This window comes from Corylus avellana, chromosome 1, assembly GCF_965113065.1.
Source record: "Corylus avellana chromosome 1, dhCorAvel1.hap1.2, whole genome shotgun sequence".
NCBI classification, from domain to species: domain Eukaryota; kingdom Viridiplantae; phylum Streptophyta; class Magnoliopsida; order Fagales; family Betulaceae; genus Corylus; species Corylus avellana.
Window position 1 is genome coordinate 21,147,865 of NC_142490.1, and position 17,017 is coordinate 21,164,881.

At 34.9% G+C, this 17,017-nt stretch overlaps 1 protein-coding gene and 1 non-coding gene across 2 annotated transcripts; one reads left to right on the plus strand and one right to left on the minus strand.

Annotated features, from left to right (window-relative positions):
* Positions 1 to 966: 966 nt before the first annotated feature.
* On the minus strand, positions 967 to 2,073 carry LOC132172949 (1-phosphatidylinositol-4,5-bisphosphate phosphodiesterase epsilon-1, putative (DUF1685)). Its single transcript, XM_059584513.2, has 2 exons — positions 1,581 to 2,073; positions 967 to 1,142 (listed from the first exon to the last, which is right to left on the minus strand). The coding sequence occupies exons 1-2, from the start codon at positions 2,071 to 2,073 to the stop codon at positions 1,063 to 1,065; spliced, it is 573 nt and encodes a 190-aa protein (XP_059440496.1). The 3' UTR covers positions 967 to 1,062.
* A 6,836-nt stretch (positions 2,074 to 8,909) lies between these two features.
* LOC132172328 (uncharacterized) lies at positions 8,910 to 16,980 on the plus strand. The gene is made up of 8 exons (XR_015909813.1): positions 8,910 to 9,168; positions 10,411 to 11,202; positions 12,833 to 13,021; positions 13,316 to 13,407; positions 14,588 to 14,647; positions 14,732 to 14,801; positions 16,126 to 16,329; positions 16,441 to 16,980. It is a non-coding gene; the product is annotated as an uncharacterized LOC132172328 (transcript).
* Positions 16,981 to 17,017: the final 37 nt, after the last annotated feature.

Genomic DNA, 17,017 nt, shown 5'->3' on the forward strand with positions numbered 1-17,017 from the left:
CCTCATCAACATGTCATCACTAATTGTTAAACGGTGTCAACATCCTAAATGATTCATGTCATGTCATGTCATGGTCTTTCTCTCATCCATTTAAATCACCATTAGATCTATGGCGTTATACATTCAATGGTAATTTTGAGAAGTAAAACGATGAGAGAAGAACTATAAAAGGATGTAAATGATCTCAATGGATTAATCATTTCTCGAAAAATATGTGCCAAATTTTACCTGCTTAAATGTGATTTTTTTTTTCTCCTAGGTGAAGATTTTGATTTTGAATTTTTTTTTAAAAAAAATATATAGGACCCCATAGGTAAAAGTGTAGCTTCCACATATATAATGGTTTATCTCTCATTAAACATTCAACCTACAAGGGAAAGGCTTTCTGTATTGAACAACTTAATTAGAATTAAGAGCTTAGGAAAAAGAAATAGAAAAAGGAACCCAAACAAAGCACAATAAGCTACATTGTAACTCTGTCTTTTTATGTCTTTATAAAATTGATGTGCCATTTAAAATTACCATTAAATTTGAGATGAATCATTATTAAATTTTTTTAGAGAATAAAAATGAAAAAAAAAAATAGTACTAAGCAAGAAATTGATCTAATGATTTACATGAACATTTGAATAGTACATGTCTTTAATTGAATGTGCTGGTGGTGTTACTTTACCAAGTCTTACACAAAATTTGGTTACATGAGTATGCTCTGCCCTAATTAGAGACTTTTAGATTCAAAATGAAACAGAAGAGAAGGAGAAATAGATCAACTGGGTGAGAGCATAATCATTTTCTAACCAAAGTTCCTCATCAATGCCAATAAAACCCCCCAGAAATCAAGCAAGCTGCACCATCTTTTTCTTTCTTTTTTTTGTTTTTTTGTTTTTTTTGTTTTTTTGTTTTTTTTTTTTGGTTGACAGTAGTAGTGTAGTACAAGTAACACAATTACAGAAAACCCTACTAAACCTTAAGCGACATCTTTCTCTCTTTCTGTCTGCCCCATTTTTGTTGTCTTTCTGCCTCATTCTAGAACTCTGTGTCTGTACAAAGCCATCCAACGCTTCAAAAGGACTGCATCACAGAACAAGCAACGGCTTGTGCCCAATGCCTCAACTTTGTTTTTACTTGTTGAGGATCATCCCCTGCAAACCCCACCAAAAAAAAAACATCATTAAACAACAAAAATAAGCAAAATTCATTCGCTTCGATTCGCTTAAGCTTTTGAAATAAGTGTTGAATTAAAATGATATCAGAATCAAAAATCCTGAATTCAAATCTTATCTTCCTCATTCACCTCATATTCCAATCAAATATTTTATGCATTGGGGCTTGTTAAATTCATCGATTCCTATTACCGTAAGTGATTTGATGATGCTTATATACGTACGGAAATGTTTCTTGTCATTACAATACATTTAATTTAACATGGCATCAGAACTTTGTTTACATCGTTCACTCTAGCAATATAAATTAGATAATTAAATTCATATTTTTCTTAATTTGGGAATGGTAGGCTTAAAGAATAATTAATAATATATTAATTGAAGTTCAAAATGTCAACGGTAATATAGAAACTTTACCTGGACCGCAGATCTTCCATGAATCGGGATCACTACGGGGGCTCTCGAAAGATGACGACCGGCCCTCAAGAGACGATGTAGAGTTACGGCTCTGCGGCGTCGAGACAGGACTCGTAGACAGTTGCCGATTCACCGCAAAATAAAGGTCGAGAGCCGGCAAAGTGCTGCAAAGTCTCTGACCGTCTTCCTCGTTGAACCCGAACCCAAGCTCTATGCACCCTTTGAGCTCGTGCAAGTCCTCGTCGGTGAGGTCATCGGAATCGTTATTAATGCCGTTCTTCTTGCGCTCCTGTCGAAGAATCTGACGGCGCCGCCTCTCCCACGCAATGTCGCGCGACGTCTCGCACATCGAAAGCTGCTTCGACAATCGCTTGCTGCTCTTCCATGGCGGCGGCGTCAGCAGCATTTGCTGCAGCTCTTCGTCGTCCGACCCGCACAACGACGGTGACGATGACGACGACGACATTCTCTTCGACCGTTGCTCACCCTCCATTTTCTCCTTCTTTTTGTCAACAAAAAAAAAAAACACCGCTCAAGATGATTCTTCTTCTTTTGGTGGCTGGGGCAGCGACTGAGCCGCCCCTTCAGCCTGGCTTGCTTTTTGTCCGAAGGTGTTGGATGGGGGTGGGGGAATTTTGCTTGTTAATGGGAACTCACCAGCCCAACCGGCTCAACCAGGAGAAGCTGTATAGGCCTTTAATGGAGGCTCACGCCCATCTATGGAGTTTCTGTTAATTTTTTACCGTTCGTTTGTAACCGTCAGCAGCAATCTCTACGTTAATTTTAGGAGGTGGGAGTCAATTTTTAGCAGATTTTGTTCTGTTTGTTTGGAGGGTTCAGCTGCATTCCAGTAAAATATATTTATACGCAGAGTAATACGGTGCGTTCCGATTTTCAAGGTTCTAGTATATACGATAGAAATGGTTAGTTGAGTTGACAGTTATTACGTCGTTGGTATTTCCAGTACATTTGGTTTACATACTACAAACTATCACGTATTAATTTCAGGTAGAAAATAAATCTATATTTATATATTTGTTGCATTTTTATATCATTTTTTCCTAAATTAAGCACATTTTGTTGTAATCCAACCTCCAGAATCATCAAGGAGGTTAAATAAACACTCTCTCTCTCTCTTTCTATATATATATATAGGAACTGCTAAGTGTTTTTCTAATGTGTTCTTGGTGTTTCTCTAATTATGATGTAGTTTATATATATATATATATATATATATATATATATATATATAATTACAATTTGAGGCAAATGGGTAGATTGTGACAAATTATTGAGAGAATTAACATTTGCAGCCACGATATTTTGGTACACAGAAGTGTTATAGTATATATAGTCACTAACAAGAAACCCCAAAGATCTCCACCATATCACTCAACTTCGTTGGGCGGCAAGATTAGTTAGAAGATATTATATGATTTGATCATTTCATGGATTTGATTGTAATCTCCTGCACCAACTATAAAATCTGATTGGTTTGACTATTATGTTTACTTTAAACTTTTCTTTTTATAAAGAGAAATGCTAAAGGCCCAACTTTTTTGCCCAACAAAAGTCCAACTTTTACCTTTTATTTTTTTTCTAAAAAAACCAAAATGGAAAATGGAAAAAATGTCTGAAGCAACCCTATCTTATTTTTTTTTTCATTTTTCATTTTATTTTATTTTTTAAAAATAAATAAGGCAAAAGTTGGACTTTTGTTGGGCAAAAAAGTTGGGTCCCTATCATTCCTCTTTTATAAATATGAGTTTTTTTGGTATTGTAACATTATTAAGTGTGTAAGTGGAAAATATGGAACAGGATCCTCTTCAATTCATTTAGTGGAGAGTATTTTTGCCTTTTTCACTTTTTGATAGGACAAAAATACCCCTCCACTTTAATAACTTGATATTCTCCGATTCAAATGAAATGGCAAGGATCCTAATTTGGAAAATATGAGCTTAGACTTTAATCTCTATAATTATGTCTTTATTTTATTATTTCACTTTTAGTTTAAGGAACTAGGTTAAAAAAAAAATTTCAACTTAGTTTATAAAAGTGATATGTACCCATTTTTTTAATAACATGTGAGATGCACATGAGTTTTTAATAAAATTTATTCCAACGTTATCTCAGCTATTAAAAGAGTATGTGTTTTTCACATGTTCAATGGACATATGTCACTTTTATAGATTAGGTTGAAAGAAATTCCTCAAATCCAATTTGAAAGAAAACTTTGTCCGTTACAATATATTATGAATTTAATTTCAAACATCCCTTCAAACTTAAGGTAGAAGATTTTGAAACAGTAAACACGAAAACCGAAGGTAATAGCAATTGGAGTTGATAGATTCAAGATGCTCATCTAACATCAATAAGCAAAAACTAGCCAAATATTGTGTCAACCATATGAACAACTTAGCATCTCTTTTTTTTGGGTTTTATATTTATATTTATATTTTTTCCTCTTTTGCCTTTTTGTCTAAATTCATTGAATACTAAAAATACAAACAGCTTCTTATCACGCTCTTGAGGATTTATTGGCACTAACTCCGCCGATGGTGTTGCCAACTTACTTGCCACTAAATATCAAGATAAAAGTTTATTTGGAATTGCGTTTGAAAAATAAAATTTTTAAGTAAAAGCTTTATTTTTAAATTTTTGCTAAAAATGCATTTTGGTTATTATTAGGTTTTTTGGACCCTTAAAAGCTCTTTTAATTTTTTTATCAAACTAGTGTTTTTTTTTTTAAACGAACTTTTTAAGTATTAAAAGTATTTTTAAGCCCTTTAAATATAATTTCAAACAGACCAAATTGCCTCTCATTTACTTCTTAGAGAGAGACAAAGAGAAATAACGAACAGCTAGATTCTTTCTCAGTGATATGATTTGGTAACAATAACAACAGTACAAAAATTGAGAGATGGCTGGGATTTGATTTGGCAGGTCTTTGGTACCAACAACCCCTTCTTTCACTCGAAATACCCATTGATGTTGGAAGACGAGGTCTCCTACTCTGTTTGACATTGGATAATTACTGTTTTGTGAATAATAACTATATAGTGAAAATTAATTGATGTGAAAAAAGAGTAAGAATATTTTGTATGAAAAGTGAAATTTTTTTATTTGAATAATAATAAAAATTGATTAATAATATAATAAATAAAAATATTAAGAATTTTTTTTTTGAAAAAATAGTAATAGGCTCTTGCCAAATGGTGTCCAAGAACTTAGCATGGAAGCTGGAGAGGAGTGTTACAACGGACTGGGATCCCCTCGAATTCCCCTTTAATTTGAGCCTTCCATCTCATTTAAGGATTTAAAATAAGTCACGTTACTAAAACCCACTTCCCTCCCAAAATCCACAATTATGATCTTTTACAGTTCAAATGAACTGAAGAAGATTCAGTTAGTTATAGTAGATATGTATTTGTGTCTCTTTAAAAATAAAGAAACAAAAATATCACTCGCTATAACTAACTGAATATTCTTTGATTCAATTAAACCGAAGAATATCTGTTCCCAAAACTGGATCCAGCTTACATGCGATAGTGAAAACTACCACATGCATGTTGTTATGTAAAACAACATAGTTTTGCAGACAAAACTGTGCCGTTTTGGAAAGAGTCCAAGTTCTACTCACGCCGTTAGTTTTGAAAGATGGAAACTCAGCTGCATAGAGAAACCAAGAGTCAGAGAAACAGAAAGAGCTTAGGCTAGACTTGCAAGAGGCTTCGCGGGAGCCAAAGTGCCTACCATTAACAGGTATTCCATTCTCTATCTCCCTCTCCCGATAAGCCAAATGTGATTTTTTGATCATGATGTTTTGGTGGAGGGGTTTAACCATATGATGTTTTGATTTTGATCTTTGTTGATTTAGGTTTTTTGATTTTATATAAACATCTAAGTTGTGATAAACACGGTTGTGAATAATCTCTCTATGTATATTTGATTTGCATGCGGATGTGTTTCCATCTTGCAAAACCAATGGCATAAGTAGTAGAAGTATTTTAATAATTTATTAAATAAGAGACTTAGACTCTTTCGCAAAATAGCATAGTCATTTTGCATAACAACTTAGAGCATTCCCAATAGAAGAACTAAATGTTACTTTTATCTAAAATGGTTCTTCAAATGTTTAAAAAACATCATACATTTGATTAGCCAATAGAAAATGTAAAATAGACATTTGATTGGAATAGCTAAAAAAAAAAAACTAAATGTAGCAGCACTTTTTAAAGAAACTATTTTATTTTTCATTGTTTCTCTCACCTATTTTCTCTTTCTCCCAAATCTTTTCTTACTTTTTATCTGCATATTCTATTTTTCCCAAAACTTTTCCCATTTTTCTTCTCACATGTTCTCTTTTTTCCTAAAACTTTTCTCATTTTTCCTTTCACATGTTCTCTTTTTCTCAAAACTTTTATTGCTTTTAATAATATCTTAATATAATAAATAGAAATATAGCTAATCAGACGTAAAAACATATAAAAATGGTTTACCTAAATTAGATAAAAGTGAATTTTAAGAAGCCATTTTACATAAAAATATAACTCCTCTATTGAGAATGCTCTTAAAGCACTAACAAGAAATGTCCTATATGTCATTTTCTTCCCTATATCTAGAAAAAGTTAAAAAAACCAAAAAAAAAAAAAACCCTCAAAACCACACCTTCGACAAAATCTCAATATTTAACCTATACCAAAAAACATTTATAATATTTCTCAATGCATTAAAAAATATAATAAATACTCGCTTTATTAAATTATAAATAAATCAATCACTCTTCTCTCTCCTTCACGTCTTAACAATTGTCTCTTTTCTTTCATGGGTTACAATAATAAAAAAATAATAATATTTAATTCATATAAAAAAAAATAATAAAGATATCTATTATAAAATGTTTTTTTATAAAGAATTAAAAAATAATTTTATTTCCTAGGAAAAATAGTTGGGATCCCCAAACCCCACTTATTTTTAGGATACCAAAAAATTCCCTCCCAAAACCCACTTCTTCCTCACGTCTGCAAAAAAACAAAAAAAAACCCCAGCTTTACTCCTCTTCTTCCTCACATCTGAAAAAAAAAATCCGAGCTTTCAACTTTTACTGAGGTAAGACTCAATACAACAAGACTCACAAAACTTATAATCCAAAAAGGCACACAATAACCCAAATCAGAGAATCCAGCCTGAAAGGATATTTGATATTGGCGTTTGGCATTGGGTTTTGAGTTTGAATATGACTCCGCCTCAAACGCAGACAAAGACGAACCGGCGGCTAAGAACTGACGAGCGAGAGTCCACCAAAAGCGGCGAAAAGGCCACGCGAGTCCAGCAGCGGCTCCAGCTGCTCAAGTAGTCTCCTTTATTTTTTAGGTTTTCTGTAAACATACCTGGCTTTAGGTTTAGCACCTTCCATTTTAAATTCTAAAAACGTGGCTTCACTAAAAGTCGAAAGCTGTGGGATTTTTTTTTCCAGATGTGAGGAAGAAGGGTAAATCTGGGATTTTTTTTTCCAGACGTGAGGAAAAAGTAGGTTTTGAGAGAAAATTTCTTGGTATCCTAAAAACAAGAGTGGGTTTTGGGAGGAGAGTGAGTTTTAACCATGTAATTTATTTTAAACCCTTAAATGAGATGAATGGCCATCATATATAACCATGCTCATGCTCTCAAACTCATCTTATAACCCAAATGGCGGTTCTTTGCCTTTGAAATTGCAGATCACAATAGCATTCATTGGCTGGAAGCCTGGAAACCACACATAAATGGTCAAAATGGTAGAAAATATGTAGTAAAAATCAAAGAATGAAGTACTTTTTTTTACCTTCTCTGATAGAGAGGATCTCGGTACCTTTTGTAATAGCCATCAACTCCCCAGACATTTTCCCATTATTTTTAACAAACAATCGATTTTGTGTTCCTTTTTTCTTGTGTTCTTGTCTATTTCTTAGGCCTTATAGATCAAATCCTAAATCCTGTCGCAAGATATAAATTATTGTTATCAGGATTCAAGGATTCGATCTATAGAGGCCCAAGGAATAAAACCCAAACGAGAAAAATGTGTTTTGATTTGATGGGAGGTTTGGACCGATATTTATAGAGTAGGGTTTGAAGTAAGGGCGGGAGTTAATTGGGACCGTTGGATTTGGGCTAAGAAGCTCAATCCGTGTAAAGTGGGGGAAGAGAATGTGAGCCGTTAATCACAAGATGGGATAGACGGAGGGGATTGTTGTATGTGCTGTGCCACGGATTGTGCTTTCTCTTCCAAATACGCTTTAGAAGGGTAGGAGGAGGACGTCTTTATTGAGGTAAAACGTGTCAAGTTGTGGCTAATGCAGTTGGAGTGACGTGGGAAGTTTAGTTACGCGGGCTTTGAGTTGGGCTTAGTTAAACTGAAAATGTATAAAGGTAAGGGAATTCTGTTAGAAATTGTTTTGGGCCCATCCATTATAAAAATAAATAGTCTTTCTTTTGTAAATATATTCTGATTTCTTGAGTCAATTTTAAAAAGATTAGTTTTACTTTTTGGAATCTTTATATTTGGAGAGGATGTCTAAACAAGAGTTATATTTAATATTATCTAAAGAGTTTGTAAAATATATATATATAATTTAAAAAAAAACAAACAAAATATAAAGAGTTCAAAGGAGATCCCGCAAATTTAGTTGTCCCTTTTTTTCTATGGAAATCTGAGTGTCTTATACCAGAGTCTTCAAAACCAAATAAGGGTTTATTTGCGTTTGCATTTGAGAGGTTTAAAAGTGTGTTTAACATTCAAAAAGTTCGTTTAAAAAAAATACAAGTTTGATAAAAATAAAAATTAAAATTAAAAACGCTTTTAAAAGTTTAAAAAAACTTAAAAATTGCCAAAACACACTTTTTGGCAAAAGCACGTTTTTTTACTTAAAAATTCTATTTCTCAAACGCAATTTCAAACAAGCTCTAAAGTTTAAAATCAACCAGAACTATAGCAATGGTGGTTTTATCATTAGTTTTGTAAATGGACATTTTGTCTATGGTGTAATTTTTTAGGAGAAGAAAAATTATTTAGTATAAATAGTTATATTATTATTTTGTTTTTCAAGCTTAGGTGTCTCTTTCATATTCGAGGACACAAAATACCGAGTTTACAACTATTGAAGTTATTATCTGTTTCTTTATTTTTCTTTTTCTTTTTTCTGTTTTTTTGTTTATTATATTACCGGGTCGGTAAAAAAAATGCGTATCGGATCGGGTTTGGCGGGTTTTTTTTTTTCCAAGCGCTAAATTATTTGTCATCGCAATCATTAACAGCAAAAAAGGTCACTGAACTAAGCACTACTAAAGCCCGGCAGCAACCTCTACGCGACTGGATTTGCGCACATAACTGCTCTCTCTCTTTCTGCCCTGCAGTGGCGCATGTTAGCATTCGGCACACTTGTGCTACAACCTCGGCGCATGTTAGTAACCTTTCCAGGTCGGACTCCTTCCCAGCTTGATACCCACGCTCTCTCTCTCTCTCTCTCTCTTTCTCTCTTGAAATACACTCGCTTTCTCCAGCATCTTCACTTCCTGGTAATTTCGTTGTTCGTCACTTCTCATTGCAGTAATGGTTAGATTCCAAAGCTGGTTACGCCTTTATCTTTTTTGTTACTCCATGTTGATTATTGAGCTTTTAATCATTGGCTTGCAGCTTTAATTGTTTGCATTTCAGTTGCTGTTTTGCCAATGCATGCTTGCTTAGGCTCTTACATTTCTTGAACTTTTCATTTTAGAATGGGATTTCTTATGATGGTTGGTGGCTAAATTTGTGATCCGATTAATTGTGATAAACCAGACGAAGATAATTTTGAAAACTTTTTGGAATGGTTGAAAATTATAGACCAGTTTGCTTCAATTCTCTGTTTCCCTCTACGATTTCTAGTCATTCTTGTATTTTTTTTTTAATATATATATTATGAATAAGATTTCTATTAAGAACCAACTCATGATACAAGATCTTCAGCAACTCAGATGAAGCACATTGATACTACAAACCAGTATCAAAACAAACCAAACATCTAGCTATTTCCATACAGACTACCTATCTACAGTTTCTGCAGAATCATACCACGGCAAAACTGCAGAAAACTCAGCTGCTCCTCTGTTTTTGGTTGGCTTCCATGTTTAGTCTCATTCCAATTTCTCCAAATGTTATGTTATAGATTGATGCACTAAAAATCAGTCTACATATATTATCCCTCAGGGTCTTTTTCTTCCATTCCTGCATCCCCAGAGTTACAACATCATCCCAATCTAAAGGTGGATCAAGCAGATTACATCTTCCTTCTCATCCTCTCCTTCAAAATTCTCGCACTATAACCACACTTAAAAAAAAGAGATTGTTCCCTACTTTCTATATCATTTCTGCAAAACACACATTGCACTTCACCCTTGTATCCCCAATTTCAACAATCTGGCACCAGTTGTAAGACAATTTTTTATGGTTACACAACAAACAACTGTTGCTTCATCTGTGTTAGTTTATAGGTTTGTCAATCTGTATTGAAACCCCAGAGCAGAAGAAAGTGATTTTTTCCGGATTGGCTTTGAGGCCCGACAGATATGCAAACTCCTTTAGCACTTGTTTAATCACATTTACAGACTTCAAGCTTGCTTATGAAAAGATCAACAAATCGTCTGCAAACTTCTTGTAAATTGTTAATGTGAATTAGATGGTGGCTGTGACAATAAGCAGTTCTTAAAGAGATATGGAGTTGTGGCTTTTGTTACAATGGTGAAATGTGTTTTATTGTTTTGAATTTTGTTTCCCCCATGAGCTTTGCAGTATTGACTTGGGATGGTCCTCTTGCAGTTTACCAAATTCAACTATCTCAGCATGTCAATATGGGCTTCTTGAAAAGCTGGCGTCAGTGGAGTTGTTTCAGGAAATAGACACCTGTGAGGTTCTTCTTGTGTGAGTGACATTGGTGAAACCCCCTTTAGTCCCTGAGGCAATAACATGAAGAAGCCAGATAGCCATAAAAATTATTCTAATAAAGAAGACCTGCCGCGAAATGATCTTTGGACAGATGGACTTATTTGTGCTTTCGAATTCATTCGTGGCCGAAAAAAACCAATTAGTTCAGGATCTGGTTCAAAGATCCCAGCCACACAGCATATAGATGGTGAATATTCAATGATTCGCGTGCCTGAACATGGACAAGCTGAGGTTTCGTCCCCAAGGCTAGATAAGAATAAACTAAATGATCCCAGGAGCAGTGAGACTTCTTTTGATAACTACAAATATAGCCAAATCCATCAATCAAGTCAATTGCATGGTGTAGATAGACTTGATTGTAGTCACTGGGTACCAATTGGCTGGACTAGAATTTCAGAACTTGTGAAAACTGTGCAAGTGGACACAGACTTGCTCTTGCAGCAGTTTGAGTCCGTGGATGATGAATCTGATCTGACTGTTGCAGATTTAGCAGCTCCATACTGGGAGCGCCCGGCAGGGCCCATATGGTGGTGCCATGTCCTTGCAAATAACCCCTCTGTGCAGGCATGGCTCAGCAAGGCCGAGTTCTTACATCCAGCTGTAAGTTTAGCTTTAAGAGATGAAAGTCGCCTGATTAGTGAGAAGATGAAACACCTTCTATATGAGGTAGATTTCTTTTTTAAGTATATCTGAAATTGCCAATTTTATTGGTTATTTAGTTTTGTGTATCACATGACTTGCCTTTAGAGTAGCATAGCATGTACCACATGATCATCTTGACCTGAAGCCATGATCAGTATCGGGCGTCTGACGCAAATAAAGAGTACTGAACTGTTAATAGCTACACAGTTGGTTATACTTCTCTGAGGGGAAGAGAATATGAATTTTGCGTTTTGGACTGAACCAGGGGTTTGGATAATTTTTTGTTATACTTTGCATTCTAAGATTCTTTATTGTTTCACTTCAAAAAAAGAGAAAGATTCTTTATGTTTTAGATAAAAGTTCTAATATGTGACTGCATGAATAAACCTTGGATAAAATTGTGTATGATTGGACATGTCTTGTCAATCAAACTTACAGAGTCCTACTTCTGTAAAGCAACAAAACTGACAGTTTTACGGATTTCATATAAGTGGTGGGTCTGGAACCCAAAACTCCACCCTCCACCCAATTTGTACATGGGAGGAGGAGGTGTTTGAAAAAGAGCTTATCCGCTTTGATAAGTCTGTACTTTTTACATCAGTTTTTCATCCCCCATCTCCTCTCTTAGTAGTTAAACTTCTTCCTATGCAGTATAATATTCCTTTTTAATTTGTCCACCGTGTATTTCCTAAAAGAAGTGAAAGATGATCTAAATTACAATTTTTATAATACAAACTATGAGTAAAAATGAAAATAAGATAAGTCAAGAAAGAATATATAGAAATTAAGAAATCATAAAATTATTACACTCTTAGAGTAACAGCTCTATAGGTTCTAGATCCACAATTTATTATAGATTTCACATTATCTTTTTAATGGAAACCACCTATTTCTAAAATGTAAATAGCCGTTGTTTCTTGAAACGATGACACTTCTACCCATGGCATTTGATAGATCTGAACATAAACTTCCAATAATCAAATGTGTAATTCTTCTTATAATGACATGATGAGCTATTAATAACTATTAGAATATTAAAGCTAAGGTTAAATAACTATTCAAGTTTCTGAACCTAGGAAGTCAGGATTTTTAAAGTTCTCTTGAGTTAAATTCAGTGTTGTCTATAGTCACTAGAATCATCAATATGAAATGTGATATGGGTATAATGAGAAGGAAAGATGGAGGGAATACAAATTACAGTATTTAAGTTTGGAAGTTCTTGATACTGCCTGCCACCTCTTGCACAAGACCACATGTAAGGATAGTTGACCTGGCTTTCAAAAACTGCACTTTGTTTAAATTGCTTTAAAAAGACTTTACAGGAATACGTGTAAAGATTTTTTTATTTTTTTTTGGGGGGGGGGGTAATATTCTCACCAGAGTCAATCACTGATGGTCAATCTTGATGGTATTTCGTTTATATATTCACCCTTTAAGTTAATGGTTTTAACTATAGCTATGTACTGTACATTGAGCTAGTTATTAATTGTTTACTTTGTATTTCATAGTTAGAATGAGATGAATAACTGGAAGATAATAGTTTGCTGTCATTGCTCTTCTTGAAAAGTGTTCAAAAGTCAATAAATTTGGTCCTTCAATTTTTTTATGGACTGATTGTGTTGAATTCTTTATCACGCTTTATACTATTATTCAGGTCCCAGTTAGGGTTGCTGGAGGGCTGTTATTTGAGCTCTTGGGACAATCAGTTGGTGATCCTTTTGTTGATGAAGACGATATCCCCATTGTACTTCGGTCCTGGCAAGCACAAAACTTCCTAATAACTGCATTGCATGTAAAAGGACAAGTTTCCAGAACAAACGTGTTGGGCATCGCAGAAGTTCAGGTTGTTCATGCTTGAAAGAAAGATCTTTTGAATGGTCCAAAGGCTTATGAGACAAAAACAGGGACATATTTATGGTGGGGGTCACAAAGTTAATATTTTATCACTAACTAGTATACTACTTTGTCAAAAGCTCCCCCAAGTGTTCTAAAAATTATCTACATAACAACTTCACAGATTTGTTCTTTTTGGGCCTTCCCATAAAAGTTTCGTAATCTGTCCCTGATTGAAAATACTGATAACTTTACTATTTACTTCATTACTATCTCATAGATTTGGTGCTCTGCTTTTGGATAGGAGCTTCTTTCTACTGGAGGTTATATTGCACCAAGAACAGTGCATGAAGTCATAGCACATCTAGTTAGCCGCCTTACTCGATGGGATGATAGGTAATGAATGCATGGACGTTCTTTATATATATGAAAGCTTTAGAAGCCTGCATACTTCTGAATGACACATAAACATTGATGTAGACTCGTGTATGTAATTTTGAAATGCTTCAATATCTTGTGAGTTTTGTTAAATGTCTCCATTTTTTTTTTTTTTTGGCCTTTTCTTTACACTGTCACATGTATCGTACATGCCAACAGTGATCTGTGACAAAAGTAATTGACATTTTTTAACTATTGTTAACAAGTATTAATCTAGGGTTGCTATCTGCTGATAAAATATGTTTAATCTTTTTTATCATTGCCATACCAATACGTACTTCAATGCTCCTTAATATGAGGCCAATTGTTTATTATGATTTTACCATGGGTCTCACTGCCGATCTACTGGTTCTTGCTGATCAACTACTTTACAAGAGTTTTGTCTTTTCCTTGGCTTGGGACGGATATGGTTAAGATACAACTCAGAACACCATAACGGAGATTAATGGCTGCAGGTTTTCATCTGTCATCATTACTTACTTCTCAATGAGGCCATTATTCTTTTTTCTTATTACATGCCAAAGAGAACCCTACCGTGGTCTACAAATGAAAAAAAAAAATTAGGGCAATGTCTCCCACTAAAGAAAATCGATGCCATCTGTCTCTTGACCATTGACCAGTCACATATTTAGTGACCACTTGGGTTAGTGCATCATGTATATCTTCTTTCCATTCTCATGTAGGATATCTTTGACTTGTCTTTCAAGGATGATGAAATAGCAGTTAACATGTTCAGAGTTCCAAAAGCACTAAATAAAATAATAGTAGAAGTAATCTTTTTATAAAATTTATGCAATGATGTTTCCCAAAATCATACAAATACAAAAAATCTCTCTCTCTCTCTCTCTCTCTCTCTCTCTAACACACACACACAAATAAGTATTATTGGAGCGTGTGGGGTAGATGCATGTAACATTAATTATCTTAGTTCAAATTGTGCCATTATTTGGGTGGTTACTCTATAACAGACATTCTGAAAAATCTGTTGGTTTTTCTAATGTTTTTCTATTTCAAGCTGCTACTCTTATTTCTGTTTCATCATCCATAATATCATAAGTATTTTGTGTTTTATTATATTGCTCTCAACATTTCAATTTTCAATTTTCTGGACAAATTTGACGCTTTATTTGTTTTATAGGCTATTTCGTAAAGACATATTTGGGGAGGCAGATGAGATTGAATTGAAGTTCATGAACAGGTTTTGTTACCTCATTATTTTTAAAATAATTCTCTCTGCAATTTTATATCTACGATTCTGACCAATAATTTCCCCTATGAACAGGAGAAACCATGAAGATATGCATCTCTTTAGTATAATTCTCAACCAAGAAATCAGAAGGCTATCAAGACAGGTATGTTACTTCTCCTTGCTAGAATGGAGGCACTTGTAGAGAATATTCCATGAGTATGCCAGCTGGGATATGATATTTATGGAATGTTGATAGGTCATAACTGCTGAGAGATTAAGGCAATAATGTTAAATGAAGTTTTTAAGGTGATTTTTTTTTTCCTCTTATTTCCCAATATATTTCTTTGTGATGGTAGCCGGTACTCACTAGCATTTTTTGCTCTTTTGGATGAATATGAAACTTTACTACTGAAGCAATACATTATAATGAGAAATAAAGTCCATCCTGTGACACCACAAAACAGTAATAAACATAGATTAAACCAGGAAAGAAAAATCTGAAACAAAAAACAAGTGTTACAGAAGCAATCTTCCCAACTAACTGCAAAGAAGAATTTGATTGTCCTAGCTAATTGGAAGAAGAATTCAATGAGCTTAGAAAAAATCATGGGACCAGAATTTAGAGGGATCTAGCTGAAATAGTCAATGGGTAGTGGCTGTTTTGTCCACGCTGAAAGGCCCTTTACACATGACATCGTCCCTCTGCTCAGTGCTCTCTTTTTTCAAGACAAGAGTGAGTGAAGAGAGCCACAAAATAATGGTTTGAATAGTGCTCTCCCTTTAGCTGATTGAAGACAGTCAGCAACAGCCACTGTGGACAACCACCCACAACAGCCACTGTGGATGACAATTGAGCGGTGTGTAAGGACACGTTTGAGCTGGATGAGGAGGCCAAGCAGGGGAAGGGGGAAATCAATATTTTATTCATTTCGTATGCTACAGAGCCAACAGTAATTAGCTAGAGGTTGCTAATTACTGTTATCACAAAGTGCATTTTACATGCTCTGAAGAGCATATGTTGGAGGTGAAAAATGGCGTACATTAGCTATATTTAGCAAATGGTTTATAGAGCATCTTTTGGAGATGCTCTACTAGCTTAGTCGGATGTGGAGTTCTAATACTAGCAGGGGTTGTCTCTCACACTCATGTTAAACTAAGACTTACATATTTAACACCCCAAGAATATTTGCATTAGTTGTCATTTGCATTATTTTCACTCATGATTTCTTCTTGCCTATATGCAATATGCCAATTATGTAAATTGGGAGAACAGCGTTTGAGCTGTCTCCATATTTCTCCAACCTTGTTTCCATTCCTCGCTCAGGTGGAACTACTGTTGATTGTTTTAACATATTAGCGTTAATAGCGTACTAAGGCTACCTAATGTTACCATTTATCTTTTGTTTGACAATCTTGTAAGGTCACTCTGCCACTGAAGTTCATAGGTACAAAGGCGACAATCTATAATTTTCCAGGTTCTCTTACAGGTGATCAGAGTGAAGTGGTCACTTCATGCAAGAGAGGAAATCGTTTTTGAGCTTCTCCAACATTTGAGAGGAAATGCAGCAAGAAGCTTATTAGAGGGCATAAGAAAAACTACAAGACAGATGATTGAGGAGCAAGAAGCTGTTCGTGGCCGCTTGTTTACCATTCAAGACGTGATGCAAAGTACAGTCCGTGCGTGGTTGCAGGTTTGCAAACAAAACCAAAATCTACTGTGAAACTTTTGAACTTGTAGGTAATAATAGTTAATGTGGCCAAACATGACATAAGTTTCTCATCTTTTGTAAATATTAATTCAGGATAAAAGCCTGCGAGTAACCCACAATCTCACTGTATTTGGGGGCTGCGGCCTTGTTCTTTCTATAATCACTGGGCTATTTGGGATCAATGTTGATGGAATCCCTGGAGCAGACAATACACCATATGCATTTGGTTTATTTGCGGCTGTCCTCTTTTGCTTAGGAGTTCTACTGATTGCTGTTGGACTACTTTATCTTGGGTTTAAAAAGCCTGTTACTGAGAAGCAGGTTGCAGTTAGGATGTTGGAGCTGCAACAGTTAGTCAATATGTTTCAGCATGAGGCAGAGACTCATGCCCAAGTTCGAAAAAATTTTCTAGGAATAGCTTACCCCCAACTGCTGGCGACACGGTGGCGGACAACTCAGAATATGTCCTCATACAGTGACATTGTTGTATGCTTGTTGAGGACATATTCTACACCATTTGGTGGTGACTAGTATTCTGGCTGAAAAAGAAAATGTAGTGACTGGTCTTGGCTGATTGCAACTACTTGTAAATTTGCATGGAATCGGAATCGACATCTATTTTCAGTTGGGGATTGTGGCAGGAGTAAGGCAACTGTTTTTGTGACCAATT

Coding starts and splice junctions, on each gene's coding strand:
- LOC132172949 (XM_059584513.2), bottom strand. CDS start 2,073: ATGGAGGGTGAGCAACGGTCGAAGAGAATGTCGTCGTCGTCATCGTCA. Junction 1,143..1,580: donor ATGGAAGATCTGCGGTCCAG/GTAAAGTTTCTA, acceptor TGGGGTTTGCAG/GGGATGATCCTCAACAAGTA.